This window comes from Mustela erminea, chromosome 8 (assembly GCF_009829155.1).
Source record: "Mustela erminea isolate mMusErm1 chromosome 8, mMusErm1.Pri, whole genome shotgun sequence".
Taxonomy (NCBI): domain Eukaryota; kingdom Metazoa; phylum Chordata; class Mammalia; order Carnivora; family Mustelidae; genus Mustela; species Mustela erminea.
Genome location: NC_045621.1, coordinates 88,664,943 through 88,680,963, shown reverse-complemented (window position 1 = coordinate 88,680,963; position 16,021 = coordinate 88,664,943). Strand labels below are relative to the sequence as shown.

At 35.6% G+C, this 16,021-nt stretch overlaps 1 protein-coding gene across 4 annotated transcripts in view; it reads right to left on the bottom strand.

Annotated features, from left to right (window-relative positions):
• LRP1B (LDL receptor related protein 1B) overlaps positions 1-16,021 on the bottom strand; it is a 1,969,831-nt gene that overhangs the window by 1,272,373 nt on the left and 681,437 nt on the right. For all 4 annotated transcript variants that reach the window (XM_032356230.1, XM_032356231.1, XM_032356232.1 and 1 more), the window contains one exon: positions 3,126-3,263. In XM_032356230.1, the coding sequence (XP_032212121.1) occupies positions 3,126-3,263 (138 nt within the window). The remainder of the gene's footprint in view (positions 1-3,125; positions 3,264-16,021) is intronic.

Below are 16,021 nucleotides of genomic sequence, written 5' to 3'. Positions count from 1 at the left end.
TTTGCATGGCTCTGAAGATTTCTGTGGAAATATCCTATACTGAGAAGCCTTGGACTCTACAGAATGCATTTTTATTGCTCATGCAATTTAGATATAGTAATATTATTACTGATATGAAATACTATGTAGGAAGAGATGAAGTTTTCTAAAATATAATGTGGTGATTTTGAACATTCTCATTGTAAAATTCTTACAAGCACATCCCTATATATAAGTACACCCATATACAAAAATCCATTTTTCTTTCTTCAAATAAAGCTAAATTATGGAGATTAAAATATCAGTGTTATAGAAAATCATTAATAATAGATATCTTTTCATTACCCTCACCAGGAAGAAATTGATTTTTTTCTATGGAACATTCAGAAAAACAATTCGTTGATACAAAACCATTCCCAAGACCAGAATATCACCTCCAAAATGTTAAACTTTTCTCCTTATTAATTTTCGCAAAGGATACAAATATACCACCAAATGTACTTCAGATCCTTTATTAGAAAAAAAAAAAAGGAGACAAATGCATCTTTGAATCACGTCTTTGGCTTGATGTATAATTACTTAAATTGGAGTATGTGCTTAGAATGCAACAAAAAGAGAAATGGATTTAGACAGAGAAAGTGATTCAGGCAGAACTGTTCTACAAGAGAAAAGCATCTCTAAAAATCAATACAATGTTTGAATTAATCTGGTTTCTTTCTTTATTATATCTCTATAGATGAGAAATTTCTTTAGAAACGTGACAGGCTGGTGCCTAATTAACTCATCAGAAAACAAGTTTTCATTGGGTGTGGCATAAAATTAGGAGAAAGGTTGAAGATACACCCTCCAGTAAGGTGAAAAGCAAGCACAGATCCAAATACACTTCTCGTTATTTTTAAATCCACCTCAGGCCATAATAAATCACTTGGCATTTTAAAACACTTCATTTGATGAAATCTAGAAATATTTAAAAGGCTAAAATTGTTCACTCAGCCTCCTACCAAAAAAAAGGAAAAGAAAAAGTTTGTCACTAGTGATAAAGATATGAAAGTTGGAACAGTTAGAAATCTGAATTAGAACAGGAAGAAAGATCGAACCATAAACAATTATATATGTTAAATGTATTTCAGTCTGAAGTATACACTGAGTTTTTAAAAGTTCAAGATAAATCTAGTACCATTTTATTTTTATTCCAATACTTTGTATTTATATGAATCCCGTGTTTTACTATTAACATATTCCTTCACCTATTAGGTCACAACTCTAAATTTTACTAGAGAACTCTGATATATTTTCGTATGATTCACAGCACTGAAATATGTTTGAGATATTCTAATTTGTGTAACCACTTCCGAGGAAGTTTTTGGCAATGTGATAATTTCACTCTTTTAGAAGCTCAGTCACACATCTATCCAAAATTTTTTTTTCCTTAATGTAATAAGAAGCCTGAATTATAACTGAAGTGGGTAGAATTAGGCTCTAGAAAAGATAATTTCTGAAAAGAAAATTAAACTCTTTGACTCCTATCACTTTATAATTCTATACTTTACCTTTTTTCTGTTAATATCCTTCTTTTAAGTATCCAATTATACAAAGAGAATACATGTTAAAGGTCTTTAAATAAAAAAAATCTTATTAATTATTATTACACATGTGTCCATAACTAAAACTGAAAATCTTTTGGCTCGTTTTGTGACCCCGACAGAATTCAGGCTAAGAAACAAAACTCAGCCAAAGAAGGAAACGCTGTAACTTCTCAGACTGAATCTGTCCACAGAACCAGAGATAGTCTCTTCTGAAAAAGGGAAAGATCCAGTGGCCCAGATGATCTATGGTCTCTCAATAGCCTTACCACCTTGGACTACCTTTCTAAGATTTACTCTTTTTTCCAGTGTATCTCTCCATCTCTGGTATTGAATCCAGTTACTGCATTCAGCCCTGTGGTAGGCAGCTGGAAGCCAGTAAGCCCTGACAGGACCCCAGACAGGTTTTGTTTGTCTGTACATGGTTGGCCACACAATGTTTTAAAAAGAAGTACTTACATTGAACGATGTAAACACATACAGATATGGAGCTGCTTCTGAAAAACTGGAACTTTAGGTAACCTGTGATCTGTTTGCACATGGCAGCAGTTAGTTTGTGTGAATCTGGTCCGAGACCAGACATGTATCTCCAGTTTTCTATACTTTTCTATTCCTTATTGTCTTATTGACCTCAACACAAAGGACAGGTTACTCACTCTTTAACTGCTCAGCTTCAATAAATATCCTTTGTGTTATACTCAGCTGGTGGGAATTTGACTGAGAGACTTTTGATTCAGTGGTTTCTTTCTGGGCTTTATCTTGGAGCCAAATTTACTTGACTGATACCTCGATTCTGTTTCCAGATTTGGGTCCTTACCTCAATCCTCAACTTTTTCTTTTTTCTTTTTTTGGCTTCATACTTCATTTCCTCTCTCCAACCAGTTTTATTAGAATGTTTCATATTCTGGTTAACCTTTTGTTAACTTCTAGATTTTAATTATTTCTCCCTACCTTCCTTAATATGTAGGTAAAAACATGACCACTGTAGAACATAGATGTTGCTTTTTTAAAAAGAAAGAAAATTATAGGAAAGTATAGGAAAGTAACATTAATTATAGGAAAATTATAATTATAAAAAATTATAAAATTATAGGAAAGTATAGGAAGTAACATTAAGGAAAAATTCCTGGTAATACCTCATACTAAAATATTTTGTTGCAGAGGTTTTACTTCAAATATTCTTTGTTTAAGTAAAGGTTTAGAGACACTGTATGGTATTAATAAATTTAATAAGTTTATGACACTGTATGGTATTAATCTCCTGTGACAAAGACTTTTCATTTGTCTTTTCCTCAAGAGTACTGTTTTGTATGAAATATGTAATTGTTTCAGAGTCCAGTGTCAAAGTCCAAATGTATTTCTTTTTCTAATGGCATTTTTCAATAAAGCACAACAAGTTACAGGTTTGAAATGCATATTGATTATTTCTGGCAATAAAATTCTTGCTTTCTCAATAACTGATACGGTTATGGTTGAAAGAAAAGGCAGGTTATAGGTTCTTGAACTTCCTTAAACTGTGAATAATTTATTAGTGTGGTTGGATTGTTCCACAAACAGACTCACCCTGACAATGTAGTCCTTCATCATACCCATCTGAGCAGTCCAAGACACCGTTGCACAGTTGGGATAAATGAACACATTTGTTGGTACCAAGGCAAGCAATGTGATTCAAGGGGCACTTGATTTCTACCTCTTCAGGACCTGAAAAACAAAAATGTAAAAATGGGTTAGTTTGGCTTTTAATACTAAAACCATTAAGCACAAGAAATTACCAGCCTTAATTTACAAGACAAAACTATAGAAAATAACTACCAGAAGGCAGCTCTGACTCTCAGGGATGTCCAAATTAGCCCACGTGGTTAAAAACCTATTTTTTTAAAAACTACATAGCATATAAAATAGCATGTATTTGGCGGTGTCTGGGTGCCTCAGTGGGTTAAAGCCTCTGCCTTTGGCTCAGAGTCCTGGGATCCAGCCCTGCATCGGGCCCTCTGCTGGCAGAGAGCCTCCTTCCTCCTCTCTCTCTGCCTGCTTCCGTGCCTACTTGTGATCTGTTGCTCTCCGTGTTAAATAAAATAAATAAAATCTTTAAAAAAAAAAAGTATGTGTTTTTTTCAAATAATACAAATAATACATTAAATACATTAAAGACACGAATATTCTTTTCAAACTTTAAGTGGCATAGACTTAAAATCTGATGGCTGCTTTGCATCATTGATTTACCTCTTATCTTTAAATTAAGTGGGCCAGGTACTTAAACACTGTACATCTCAATTTCCTCAACTGGGAAACATGGAGAGTTCCAACTCCTTGGCAAAGCTCTTGTTAGAATTGAATCCAGTAACAAGAACAAAAAGGTTTTAGTGGAATTTAAATGAAGCTCTGTCAATCTAAAATTATTTCATTTTTATTAAGGATAGCTAGTTATATACTATTTACTTTATTATAAGTAAATAAATATATATACATTTATATGTATATAACAGCTAGTTATATACTTACTTACATATGGACTTTTTTGTTTAAAAAAAATCTTTACTGAGCAATTACAATACAACTGAATTTACTTAGGAGTGGGGAGGCAATGATGAACAAAGAATACTCATTGAGTTCTCCTGCTGATGATAATAGTACATTACATGATCACCCTTTGAGTTTTTATAGATATACTTAGGTTGGAATACCAAGTCTTCTGAAGCTCACCAATTCTGAACTCTCATCCAACATCCAAATTGTTCACTGCTATATCTAAAGTTCAGGTTGTTTACTCCCATACCTTATCTACACTTCTTCGATAGGCACTCTCCAAATTCGCCATGCCGTGATTCTTAATCTTGCCCAGCTCTCCTAAGTCCAAGTGCAGTCATGCCATATGACTACAATCGAATGTTAATCTGACACTGATTACTACAAGAGCCCAGATTCTATAGTCAGGCACACTTAGAATTTAATCACAGCAATGTTAATACCCATGGGACATTAATTTATTAAAGCAGCTAAGCATTAATTTTCTCATGTATAAATAAAACTATCAACTGAGTTTACCTTGTAGGCTTGTTGTGAATGTCAAAAGTTATTGATGGCAAAGCACTGAACTTTGTGAGCTTTTTTGTGAGATGTGGGCTCAGAATAGGAATTCAACATGTGTTAATTATGTAAATAAATGCAGCAGAGTGGACTTGTTAACAGACTCTGGAGCTAGTTTCTTGGTCTCATCACTTATAAACAATAAGTTGAAAAAATTATGTATCTTTTCTGTGCTTCATCAGGTTGTTGTAGGGATTGTATCAAAAGCTTTTAGTATCTTTCCCAACATCTTTAGCATCTTTCCCTTTTTTCTTTTTAAGAGTTTATTTATTTATTTGAAAGAGAGCAATTGAGAGAGCACAAGTAGGGTGTAGGGGGAAGGAGAAACAGACTCACAACTGAGCAGGGAGTGCAAGGTGAGACTCGATTCTGGGACTCTAGGATCATGACCTGAGCCACAGCAAGACGTTTAACTAACTGAGCCACCCAGGCACCGCTGCCTTTTCATAAACACTTAAATTACATAACTTCCTTTTATATCTTAAGATTCCTCTCCCCACAAAGCCAGACTTGCCAAAAGTAAGATACATTTTGAAATATCTTCTCAAAATGAGTGATGGGTATATGTGATTTTGTTGGATGCTAAAACAGCTTTCAACATTTTGTATCTGGGGGATATAAATACATTGTTTTGATAGAGCTTCAATAGATGAAGTACTGGCTAATTGGTTTCCTGGTATTTTTTTTCATGTATATTTATACAGTTACTGACATACAAGTCTATTAGTTTTGTCTAATGCCCATCACTCCAAATCCACAACTCATTTTATTGTAACATGTCTCTGTAACTTCAATATCAATATATTTTAAAACATACATTGTATATAAATATATATATAAATACGCATATATAATACAAATATGGAAAATATATATAATACAAATATACAAATTTAAATCCAAATCATAGGAATAAAAGTAAGTGAAACTCTTTTCACTGAGAGTTTCTTATATTAAATCTTTTATTTATAAGATTAACATAAATTCACTTTAAAAAATTAAATTGAAAAATTTAAATTAGTTTTGAAAAGCTATAAATTTCTATGACCAAGAGTCACAATGCAGTTCTTTTTAAAATTAATTGGCTGATTCTTAGAAATTTGAGAATATATATCCTTGCATGAATGTCAAAGTAGTGTTTAGGCCAGATATATTTAGAGCTCTCCGTAAAAATTCCAAAAATAGCCCACAGAAAGAACACTTCAAACCTGGGACCCTAGAAATTTTACAGAGGCCAAAGATGACTCACTAGTCTTTTTAAAAGCAAGTTTTTTGTTTGTTTGTTTGTTTGTTTGTTTTAAGTAATATATGTGTTGGTTCAAATCAAAGTTTTGGGGTTTTTTTGGGTTTTTTGTTTTGTTTTGTTTTGTTTTTGCATCTTTAAGATTGTCAGGTCACTGATTAATATGATAGAGGGAGTGAAATGCACATCTGGCATTCACGAAACAAATTTTGAGAAAACAGAAAAAAGATGTTCGAATTTCTCAGAAGCAGTATACAAAATTAGTAGATTCTTCCTAGTGGTAACATGTAGGGATGAAAAAGAAATTTGTTTGGATGAAAGAAAGAGCTAAATAGTTTCTTCATAGACTAGAGACTATAGTCTTCCTCACCTTTAATATACTCTTTTCTTGACTTCCATCACTGCGGGGTAACTGATAAGATAGCTGGCACATGGCTTGAAGGATTTTACCTAAACCAGTCCTTCCCAAATCATCATATCAAAGCACATTAAAGCAATGATAATATTTGCAAATTACACAAAAGTAAAGAGCATAAGTTATTTATAGAGATTACCCCAGGCCTTGGGAATTAACCTCAAAATTGAGGGTATCAGCATCTCAAACCCTTTTGACCAGTACTGGGATACTTCAGTTGGAAAATGCTAACTTCAGTATTTTGTCATTGTCTTTCTGGAAGATGGGGGCAGTTTAAGAAACAGCAATGTTCTTAACTGAAATTATCCCAGGAACCAGACAATATGGGTATTCAGTATATGGTTGCTTTGAGAAATAATCCATCCTTGATTCCCAAGGATCATTTGTGTGGTAAAGGTATGCTTAATCTATGAGGCTCCTTTAGTCTACCTTGTAAATGAAGAAAAGACTCAACCAGATCACCAATTCTAACCAATGATCTGTGTGACAGGGAGAAGACTGTGATCATTGAGATGACATGAATTCCTAAGACTATGTCAATGTGGCAAAAAATGATTCCTCTCACGAAAACCCTGGGCGTTCAAGACATTTCACAACCAGAAGTCATAATCTGGACCTAGCAAGCAACAGGGTCAGAAGCTACCGACATAACTGGAATTATCTCTTCAGTTACTGAAACGTTAGGATTTGGGGGACCTGAGAGAAGGACCAGGGTGACAGGGAAGCACATGAGGAATTTCATAATAGTACAAACACACTTCAGAATTTTAAAAAGCATAGTAGTCTTAGATTATCACTTCAGTTTTCAGTAATGCATAGTCAGAACACTTCCAGTCTCTCAAATCTAATTTTAGGTGACCTGAACAAGGTAGCAGAATTTAAAATGTAGTAATTAATTATAAGAAAGAGAAGCTCTATCATTAGAAGGACTTAAAACAGATAAACACAGGAAAATAGTACTCATGTTTTTAAATTTTTATAAGCCTTATCCAGTGAGTTGAAATAGGCTTCATTTTTTAAACTGAACTTCATTTTAGAAACAAGTTTTCTAGGATAATGGAAGGGCAATGTGCCTCATCTTTTTGTTTTTGAAAGTCTAGTTTATTTTTATATATAAACATCTTACTCTGTTCAATAAAAAAATGATTAAAGAGATATTAAGCCTTGTCAAATGTCTTTTCTGACTAAAGATAATTGTGATAGCACATTTTGGGGAAGGATGGAGATTTTTCTTCTATAATGGTAGATACAGTCATTTATCCACACTTGTCATTGTTTCATCATATCTCAGCAGGACCAGCATCAATCCTCCCCTCAAAGCTAATATCTCCACCTTACACTCTATCACAGCCCACTTTCTGAGTTTTGTCCTATCAAGATTTGCTGTTTGTTTTTATTTCCCATTTCTGTCTATCCAATGGTTCTAAATCTCTGTCTATAATCTCATTCAGTTTTCTTAGCCTCCACTCAAGAAAAGTCACTTTTGCTGATTGAACTTTCCTGCAAATAACACCCTTTCTTTCCTATTTTTTTTAAACTGTTAAATTTCTCCAAAATAGAGACCGCACCTGCTGTATTCCCGCTCCCTTCTCACTCCCACCTCTGCTCCTATTGCTGTTGAGGTGCTTTTTGCCAAAGTCTCCGTGATCCCACTAATAAGGAAGCCAGAGGAAAAGAGTATCTTTCAAAAGCTGACCAGAATTCCTCTTGTAGACACACTTTCTGCCATTATTTCTCATGCCTTTTATTATTATTGTTGTTGTTGTTATTTATGCAGTTCCATGAGGACACTTGGATGCATTTCACACAGGCTCTTTGATCAACTTTCCACTATCTCTGCCTGAAAAACACAAACACGCTGTACACTGCCCGACTCAATATACAATTGCTGAATGTATATTGAGTGCATTTTAACTCCTGGCTAATTTCCACTTTCTTCTATATGCAAGGAGTTAACTTTTCCTACCATCAATATGTTCTCAAAATAGGTTTTATAAATATCACTTTCACCCAACAACTACTCTCAAAATCACAACCATTCTCAGTTGCTGCCCACAGCAAAACCAAACTCTGTGGTCTGGTTTCATCATATAATTGAAACTCAATTAACATTATTTACAAGTTATTTTCAGTACTTGCAGTAAACTTCTTTCAGAGTCATCTTTCACGTCCGTAAAATAATCTAAAATAGTCCCACTTCTGGAATTTTCTGTATGCAGTATCACCACCTGGAAAGTAACCCTCTCTTTTTTACCCCAAAAATCCTTCAAGTCCAAACTCTGGTTTCTCCATCAAGTTTTCTTCATGAAAAATAACATGGCATACTTGGGAAGTTATTAAGTTTAAAGACCAAACCCATGATTTAGATTTTTTATCTGCCATTTATAAATTATCTCAACTTGAATTAAGAGTTGAACTTCAGTAAAATTCTTCTTTCACATTTGAAAAATGGGGATAATAATAGTATCTACCTCATGTGATCATTATAACAAGCAAATGAAATCACCATTTGGGAAACACTATACAACCCAAGAGAGTTTTTTGTTTTTGTTTTTATTTCTGTTTTTCTTGTTTTTTGTGGGTGTCACTGATCCCACAATATATATGAACTCATATGTTGTTTATTTTATCACTTTTTTTACAATATAGCTTTTTTATAATATAATTTCTGTGTGTAGTTTATGAACTGTATTGATATATGAAGTTTCACTCAGATTTCATGAGGCATGAGCCTTTTATTCTATTTATTTATTTATTTGTGTTTTATTCCCACCTCACATATAAAATGATATGTAGAAACAGAAACATATTGATTACTAGTTGATATGAAAATCAAATAAAAACTGGCTATATAAAGCCATCATCAAAAAACATAAGATGCCTTTAAAATTCAAAAATTAAAAATTATGTACCTTTGGGTTTTATTGAATTATATCTGTCTAGTTACTTAGATGACTGAGGTTGGATTATCTTGTGAGGAATTATTTGGAGCTCAACTTCTAGCAAAGCCAAATGTTGATTTAAAAATATATACATGTGGAAGAGGGGCAAGATGGTGGAGAAGTTGGAAACCCTGCTTAAACTGGTCCTAAAAGTGAGCTAAATATCTACCAGAACACTCTCAAAATCCATGAAATCAGCCTGAGATATAACATTATACACTCTGGATCTTTACAGGGCAGAAGATATCGGTGGAGAGGTAAAGCAGAGTGGGAATGCTTGGACTGTTACCAGAAGATAAACAGAAGGGGGAGGGAGTCACCAAAAACAACCATTAGGAAGTAATACCCCAATATGAAAGTGCCCTCTGATTAGGGATGAGGATTAACTTGGAGACTGGTTAAAAGCAATCAAAAAGAGCAAAAGATCTTAAGGGCAATTGGTGGTCACAGTCATGGGCCCAAGCCCATGGTCCTAGGACAGTTACCGCCAGTGATCACCCATGCCAGAGAGAGCGCAGTGTCAGGGGGAGGGGAGTTTCAGTCCATGGTCCCTGAGCCCACAGCTTTCCGCTGCTTGTACCACTGCTGAGGCTGGGCACACTCCTGCCAGCACCTGAGAGAGCCTGGTGTGGGCACCATCCTGCAGTCTCTGGACCAGCAGACTTCCGTGACCTGTACAGCACTCTGAATACACCCAGCCCATGCCTGAGAGAACCCGGTGCAGTCTTCAGTCAGGGTCCCTCAGCCCACAGCCTTCCATGACTTGTGCATCTCCCGGGTGTGAGCACAGCCAGCATGGGCATGAACCCTAGACAGCAGTCCTGGCAACAGCAGCCACCCAGGTTCGGGCTCACCTGGATGAATACTGCTCACAGTTTTAGTGGTATGGGGGTGCAGAAACAAGTGGTGACCTCAGGCGACCACTGATATGGTGGCTGGGGGTGAGCACCATCTGTGGGAAGTTGTGCTCTTCAGTGGAGTTTGCAGAAGGGCAGTCTGTGTGTTCTGGACCACCCAGAGCATAGCAGAATGAGGGTTCTCTCTGAGGTGGAGGTCTGTGTGCGGACAGTTTATTTTCCATTAAACCTCCCAAAAGCCACAAAAAGCCGTGAAAGAACAAAACCTCCAGAGAATAAAAGCTAAAAAAAATGGTTTCCACTGAGCCCAGTCCCTTGATAGTGTACAGGGCAACTCAGCCCAAGCAGAACTAACTGAAAAACAATGCAGCAGACTCCTCCCCCAGAAGACAAGCCAAAAGAACAAGAGGACAACCACCACAGGTCCCCATAAAACTAAAACCCTAACATCAGGGAAAAACAATATTTTAAGCTCCTGGTATTGCCCCTACACCTGTATATTTCATAGACAACTTTTCTTCCTTTTTTTTTTTTTTAATTCATTCTCTTGATTCTTATTCTTTTGATTTTTTAACCTACTTACCATTACAACTAGAGGTTTAATGCAACATATTCCATAATAACTTTTTTAACTTGAGCTTTTTCCATATATATACCAGTATTTCTTTTTTCTTTTTTTTTCTTTTTCTTAATATACATATAAATATTAAGCTTCAAGCTGAATATATCATCCATGATCTAGGCATGTTTTTTTTTCCTTATTCAATACTATCCCTATATATAAACCAGTTTTAATTTCCCTGTATCTCTGGAAAGTTGAGTCCTTTAACAAAGATAACAAGATTCACCCAGGAAGAACTGAAATAACCTTCCTCACCCACACTGAGAGTTTATAACCAACTTCGTATCTTATTCTTCTGTTAGTGTTTCTGTGTATTTGTTTTTGTTTTTGTTTTTTTGTAATATACAAACCTTATTCTTAGGGTTCATTTGGCTAGGTTTTTCTTTTTTTCTTTCTTTCTTTTTTTTTTTTTTTTTGTCTTTTACTTTACAGTAAATCTCTTTGTTTGTTTTTGTTTATGTACCTTATAAATCTTACTTTGGGGCTCATTTTGGCTGGGTTTTCCCTTTTTCTCTCTCTTTTTCTTTTTTTTTTTTTTTTCTTCCTTTTTTGGTGGTAATTCTGATTGTTCTGAAACTTTCCAGGGTGCACTTGCCTAGATCATGGTTGATATATTCACTTATATATTCCCTCAACCACCTCTCACCGGAACTGCTAGGAGGAGGAACACTCAACAGAGGAAAAATTCAGAGACTGTGCCCTTTGTCACAGAACTATTGAATATGGACATAAACAGTATGTTGGAAAGGGAATTCAGGGTAACAATTATCCAGACAATGGCTAGGTTGGAGAAGACCATTAGTGGCAACATAGAAACTTGAGTGAGTTGGGGAAATCAGAGGGGGAGACAACCATGAGAGAATGTGGACTCTGAGAAACAAACTGGGGATTTTGGAGGGGCAGCAGGGGGTTGGATGAACCTGGTGGTGGGTATTATGGAGGGCACGTACTGCATGGAGCACTGGGTGTGGTGCATAAACAATGAATTTTGGAACACTGAAAAAAAATCAAATACATTTTTTTTTAATAAAACACACACACACAGACAGACACACACATAGAAATTATAAGGGCAGAAGTGAGGGCTGATTTGGCAGTACTAAAAAATGCTATCAGTGAGATCCAATCTAATCTAAATACTATAATAGCTAGGGTAACTGAGGCAGAAGATTGAATTAGTGATCTAAAAGACAAACTGACAGAAAAGAAGGATCAGGAAGAGGCCTGGGAAAAACAGCTTAGAAAATGTGAAAACAGAAAGGGAAATAAATGGTGCCATGAGACATTCCACCATCAGAATTATTGCGATCCCTGAGGGGGTGGTGAAAGAGAGAAGACTAGAAGATATAGTTGAACAAATTCTGAATAAAAATTTTCCTAATAGGGGAAATGGAACAAGTGTTCCTGTCCTAGGGGCAGAAATGACACCCCCCAAGGTCAATGAGTCTAGAAAGACCTCCAGACACTTAATTGTGAAATTCATGAGTCATAAAATTTTAGACAAGAGGTCTTAAGGGCAGCTAGGGGGAAGAGATTCCTTATGTACAGAGGAAGGACCATCAGAATAATGTCAGACCTGTCCACAGAAACCTAGCAAGCCAGAAAGGCTGGCAAGACATATTCAGGGCATTAAATGCTAAGAATATGCAGCCAAGAATACTTTATCCAGCATGGCTGACATTCAAAATGGATGGACAGATAAAGAGCTTCCAATACCAGCAAGGTTTGAAAGAGTATGTGACCACCAAGCTGGCAATACAAGAAATAGTAAGGAGGTTCTATAAAAGAAGAAAGTACCCAAGAGTGACAGAGAATAGAAATTTATAGAGACAATCTACAAGAACAAGGACTTCTCAGGCAACATGATGTCAATAAAAATTTATCTTTCAATGATCACTCTCAATGTTACCAGGCTAAATGCTCCCATAAAACAGCAAAAGTGATGCAGACTGGATAAAAGGACAGGACCTGTCCATACACTGTCTACAAGAGACACATTAGGAACCTCAAGATACATCCAGACTGAAAGTAAAGGGATGGAGAATCATCTTTCATCCCAATGGGCCTCAAAAGAAAGCTGGGGTAACAATTCATATATCAGATAAATTAGATTAAACACACACATCAGAGATACAGAAGAATAGTACATCATTCTTAAAGGATTTTTCCACCAAGAATATCTAATAATTGTAAATATTTATGCCCCCAAGATGGGAGCAGTCAACATCAAAATAAAGAGTCATATTGATATCAACATATTAATTGTAGGGTATCTCAAAACTCTCAGTAATAGACATATCATGTAAGCAGAAAATCAAAACAGAAACAAGAGCTTTGAATGACATATTGGACCAAATGGACCTCATAGATATATACAGAACATTCCACCCTAAAACAACAGAATACTCATTCTTCTCAAGAGCACATGGAACTTTCTCCAGAATAGACCACATACAGAATAGACCACAACAACAGATTAAGCCAACCCCATGCAAAAGAAGGAAAATAATTAATATTAGAGAAGAGATTAATGAGTTAGAAACTAGAGATATAGTAGAACACATCAATGAAACTAGAAGCTGGTTCTTTGAAAGAATTAATAAGTTCGATAAACCACTGGCCAAACTAATCCAAAAGAAAAGAGAGAGGACCCAAACTATAAAATTATAAAAGAAAAGGGAGAGATCATGACTAACACCAGGGAAATAAAAACAATCATCAGAAACCATTATCAACAACTATATGCCAATTAAGTTAAGCAAACTAGAAGAAATGGTTGCATTCCTGGAAACCTATAAACTTCCAAGACTGGAATAGTAAGAAATTGACAACCTGAATAGACCAACTTCTAGAATGAGATTGAAGCAGTGATCAAACACCTCCCAAAAAAACTAGAGCCCAGGACCTAACGGATTCCCTGGGGAATTCTACCAAACATTCAAAGAAGATCAAAGAAGAAATAATACCTATTCTCCTGAAGCTGTTTCAAAAAATAGAAACAGAAGGAAAACTTCCAGACTCTTTCTATGAAGCCAGCATTACCCTGATCTCCAAACCAGGCAAAGATCCCATCACAAAGGAGAATTTCATACTAATATCCCTGATGAATATGGATGCCAAGATTCTCAACAAGATCCTAGCTAATAGGATCCAACAGTATATTAAAAAGATTATCCATCACAACCAGGTAGGGTTTATCCTTGGGATGCAAGGGTGATTCAACATTTGCCAATTGATCAATGTGATAGAACAAATCAGTGAAAGAAAAGAGAAGAACCACATGGTCGTCTCAATTGATGCAGAAAAAGCATTTGACAAGATACAGCATCTGTTCCCAATTAAAACTCATCAAAATAAAGGCATAGAGGGAACATTCCTCAACTTCATAAAATATTTCCATGAAAAATTCACATTGAATATCATTCTCAATGAGGAAAAGCTGACAGCCTTCCCTTTGAGATCAGGAACACAACAAGGACGTCCACTCTCGCCACTGTTGTTCAAGATAGTACTAGAAGTCCTAGCATCAGCAATCAGACAACAAAGAGAAATAAAACGTATTCAAATTGGCAAAGAAGAAGTCAAACTCTTCTCTCTTCACAGATGACATGATACTTCATACGGAAAACCCAAAATATTCCACCCCCAAACTACTAGAACTCATACAGCAATTCAGTAATGTGGCAGGACACAAAATCAGTGTACAGAAGTTAGTTGCTTTCTTATACATTAACAATCAAAATATAGAAAGGGAAATTAGAGAATCAATTCCATTTACTATAGCACAAAGAACCATAAGATACCTTGGAATAAACCTAACCAAAGAGGTCAAGGATCTGTACTTGAGGAACTACAGAAGACTCATGAAAGAAATTAAAGAAGACACAAAAAGATGGAAAAACATTCCATGCTCAAGGATCAGAAAAATAAACATTGTTAAAATGTTTATACTGCCCAAAGCAATCTACATTTTCAATGTCATCCCAATCAAAATTCCACCAGCATTTTTCAAAGTGCTGGAACAAACAATCCTAAAGTTTTAATGAAACCAGAAGAGACCCCACATTGCTAAGGAAATGTTGAAAAAGAAAAACAAAGCTGGAGGCATCACATTGCCTGATTTCAAGCTTTACTACAAAGCTGTGATCACCAAGATAGCATGGTACTGGCACAAAAACAGACACACAGACCAGTGGAACAGAGTAGAGAACCCAGATATGGACCCACAACTCTACAGTCAAATAATCTTAAATAAAGCAGGAAATAAATACAGTCTCTTCAATAAATGGTACTGGGAAAATTGGACAGCTATGTATAGAAGAATGAAACTTGACCATTCTCTTACACCACACACAAAGATAAAATCAAAATGGATAAAATACCTCAACATGGCAGGAATCTATCAAAATCCTAGAGAAGAAGATAAGCAGTAACCTCTTCTACATTGCCCACAGCAACTTCTTTCAAGACATGTCTCCATGTCATGTCTCTACAAAAGTGAAAATGAACTTTTGGGACTTCACCAAGATAAAAAGTTTCTGCACAGCAAAGGGAACAGTCAACAAAACAAAGACGCAACCCACAAAATGGGAGAAGATATTCACAAATTACACTATAGACAGAGGCTGATATCCAAGACTGTAAAGAACTCCTCAAACCCAATACCCAAAAAACAGATAATCACATCAAAAAATGGGCAGAAGATATCAACAGACACTTCACCAAAGAAGACATACAAATGGCTAACAGACACATGAAAAAATGTTCATCAACATTAGCCATCAGGGAAATTCAAATCAAAACCACATTGAGATACCACCTTACACCAGTTAGAATTGCCAAAATTAATAAGACAAGAAGCAACAAGTGTTGGAGAGGATGTGGAGAAAGGGGAACCCTCTTATACTGCTGATGGGAATGCAAGTTGGTGCAGTCCTTTTGGAAAATAGTGTGGAAATTCCTTAAGAAATTAAAAATAGAGCTACCCTATGATGCTGCAATTGGACTACTGGGTATTTATCCCAAAGATACAGATGCAGTGAAATATAGGGCCATATGTACCCCAATGTTCATAGCAACAATGGCCACAATCGCCAAACTGTGGGAAGAGCCAAGATGTCCTTCAAAAGATGAATGGATGAAAAAAAAAATATATATATATATTTAATTTATAATTATTATATATACACACACACACAATGGAATATTACACCTCCATTAGAAAGGATGAATACCCAACTTTTGTATCAACATGGATGGGACTGAAGGAGATTATGCTGAATGAAATGAGTCA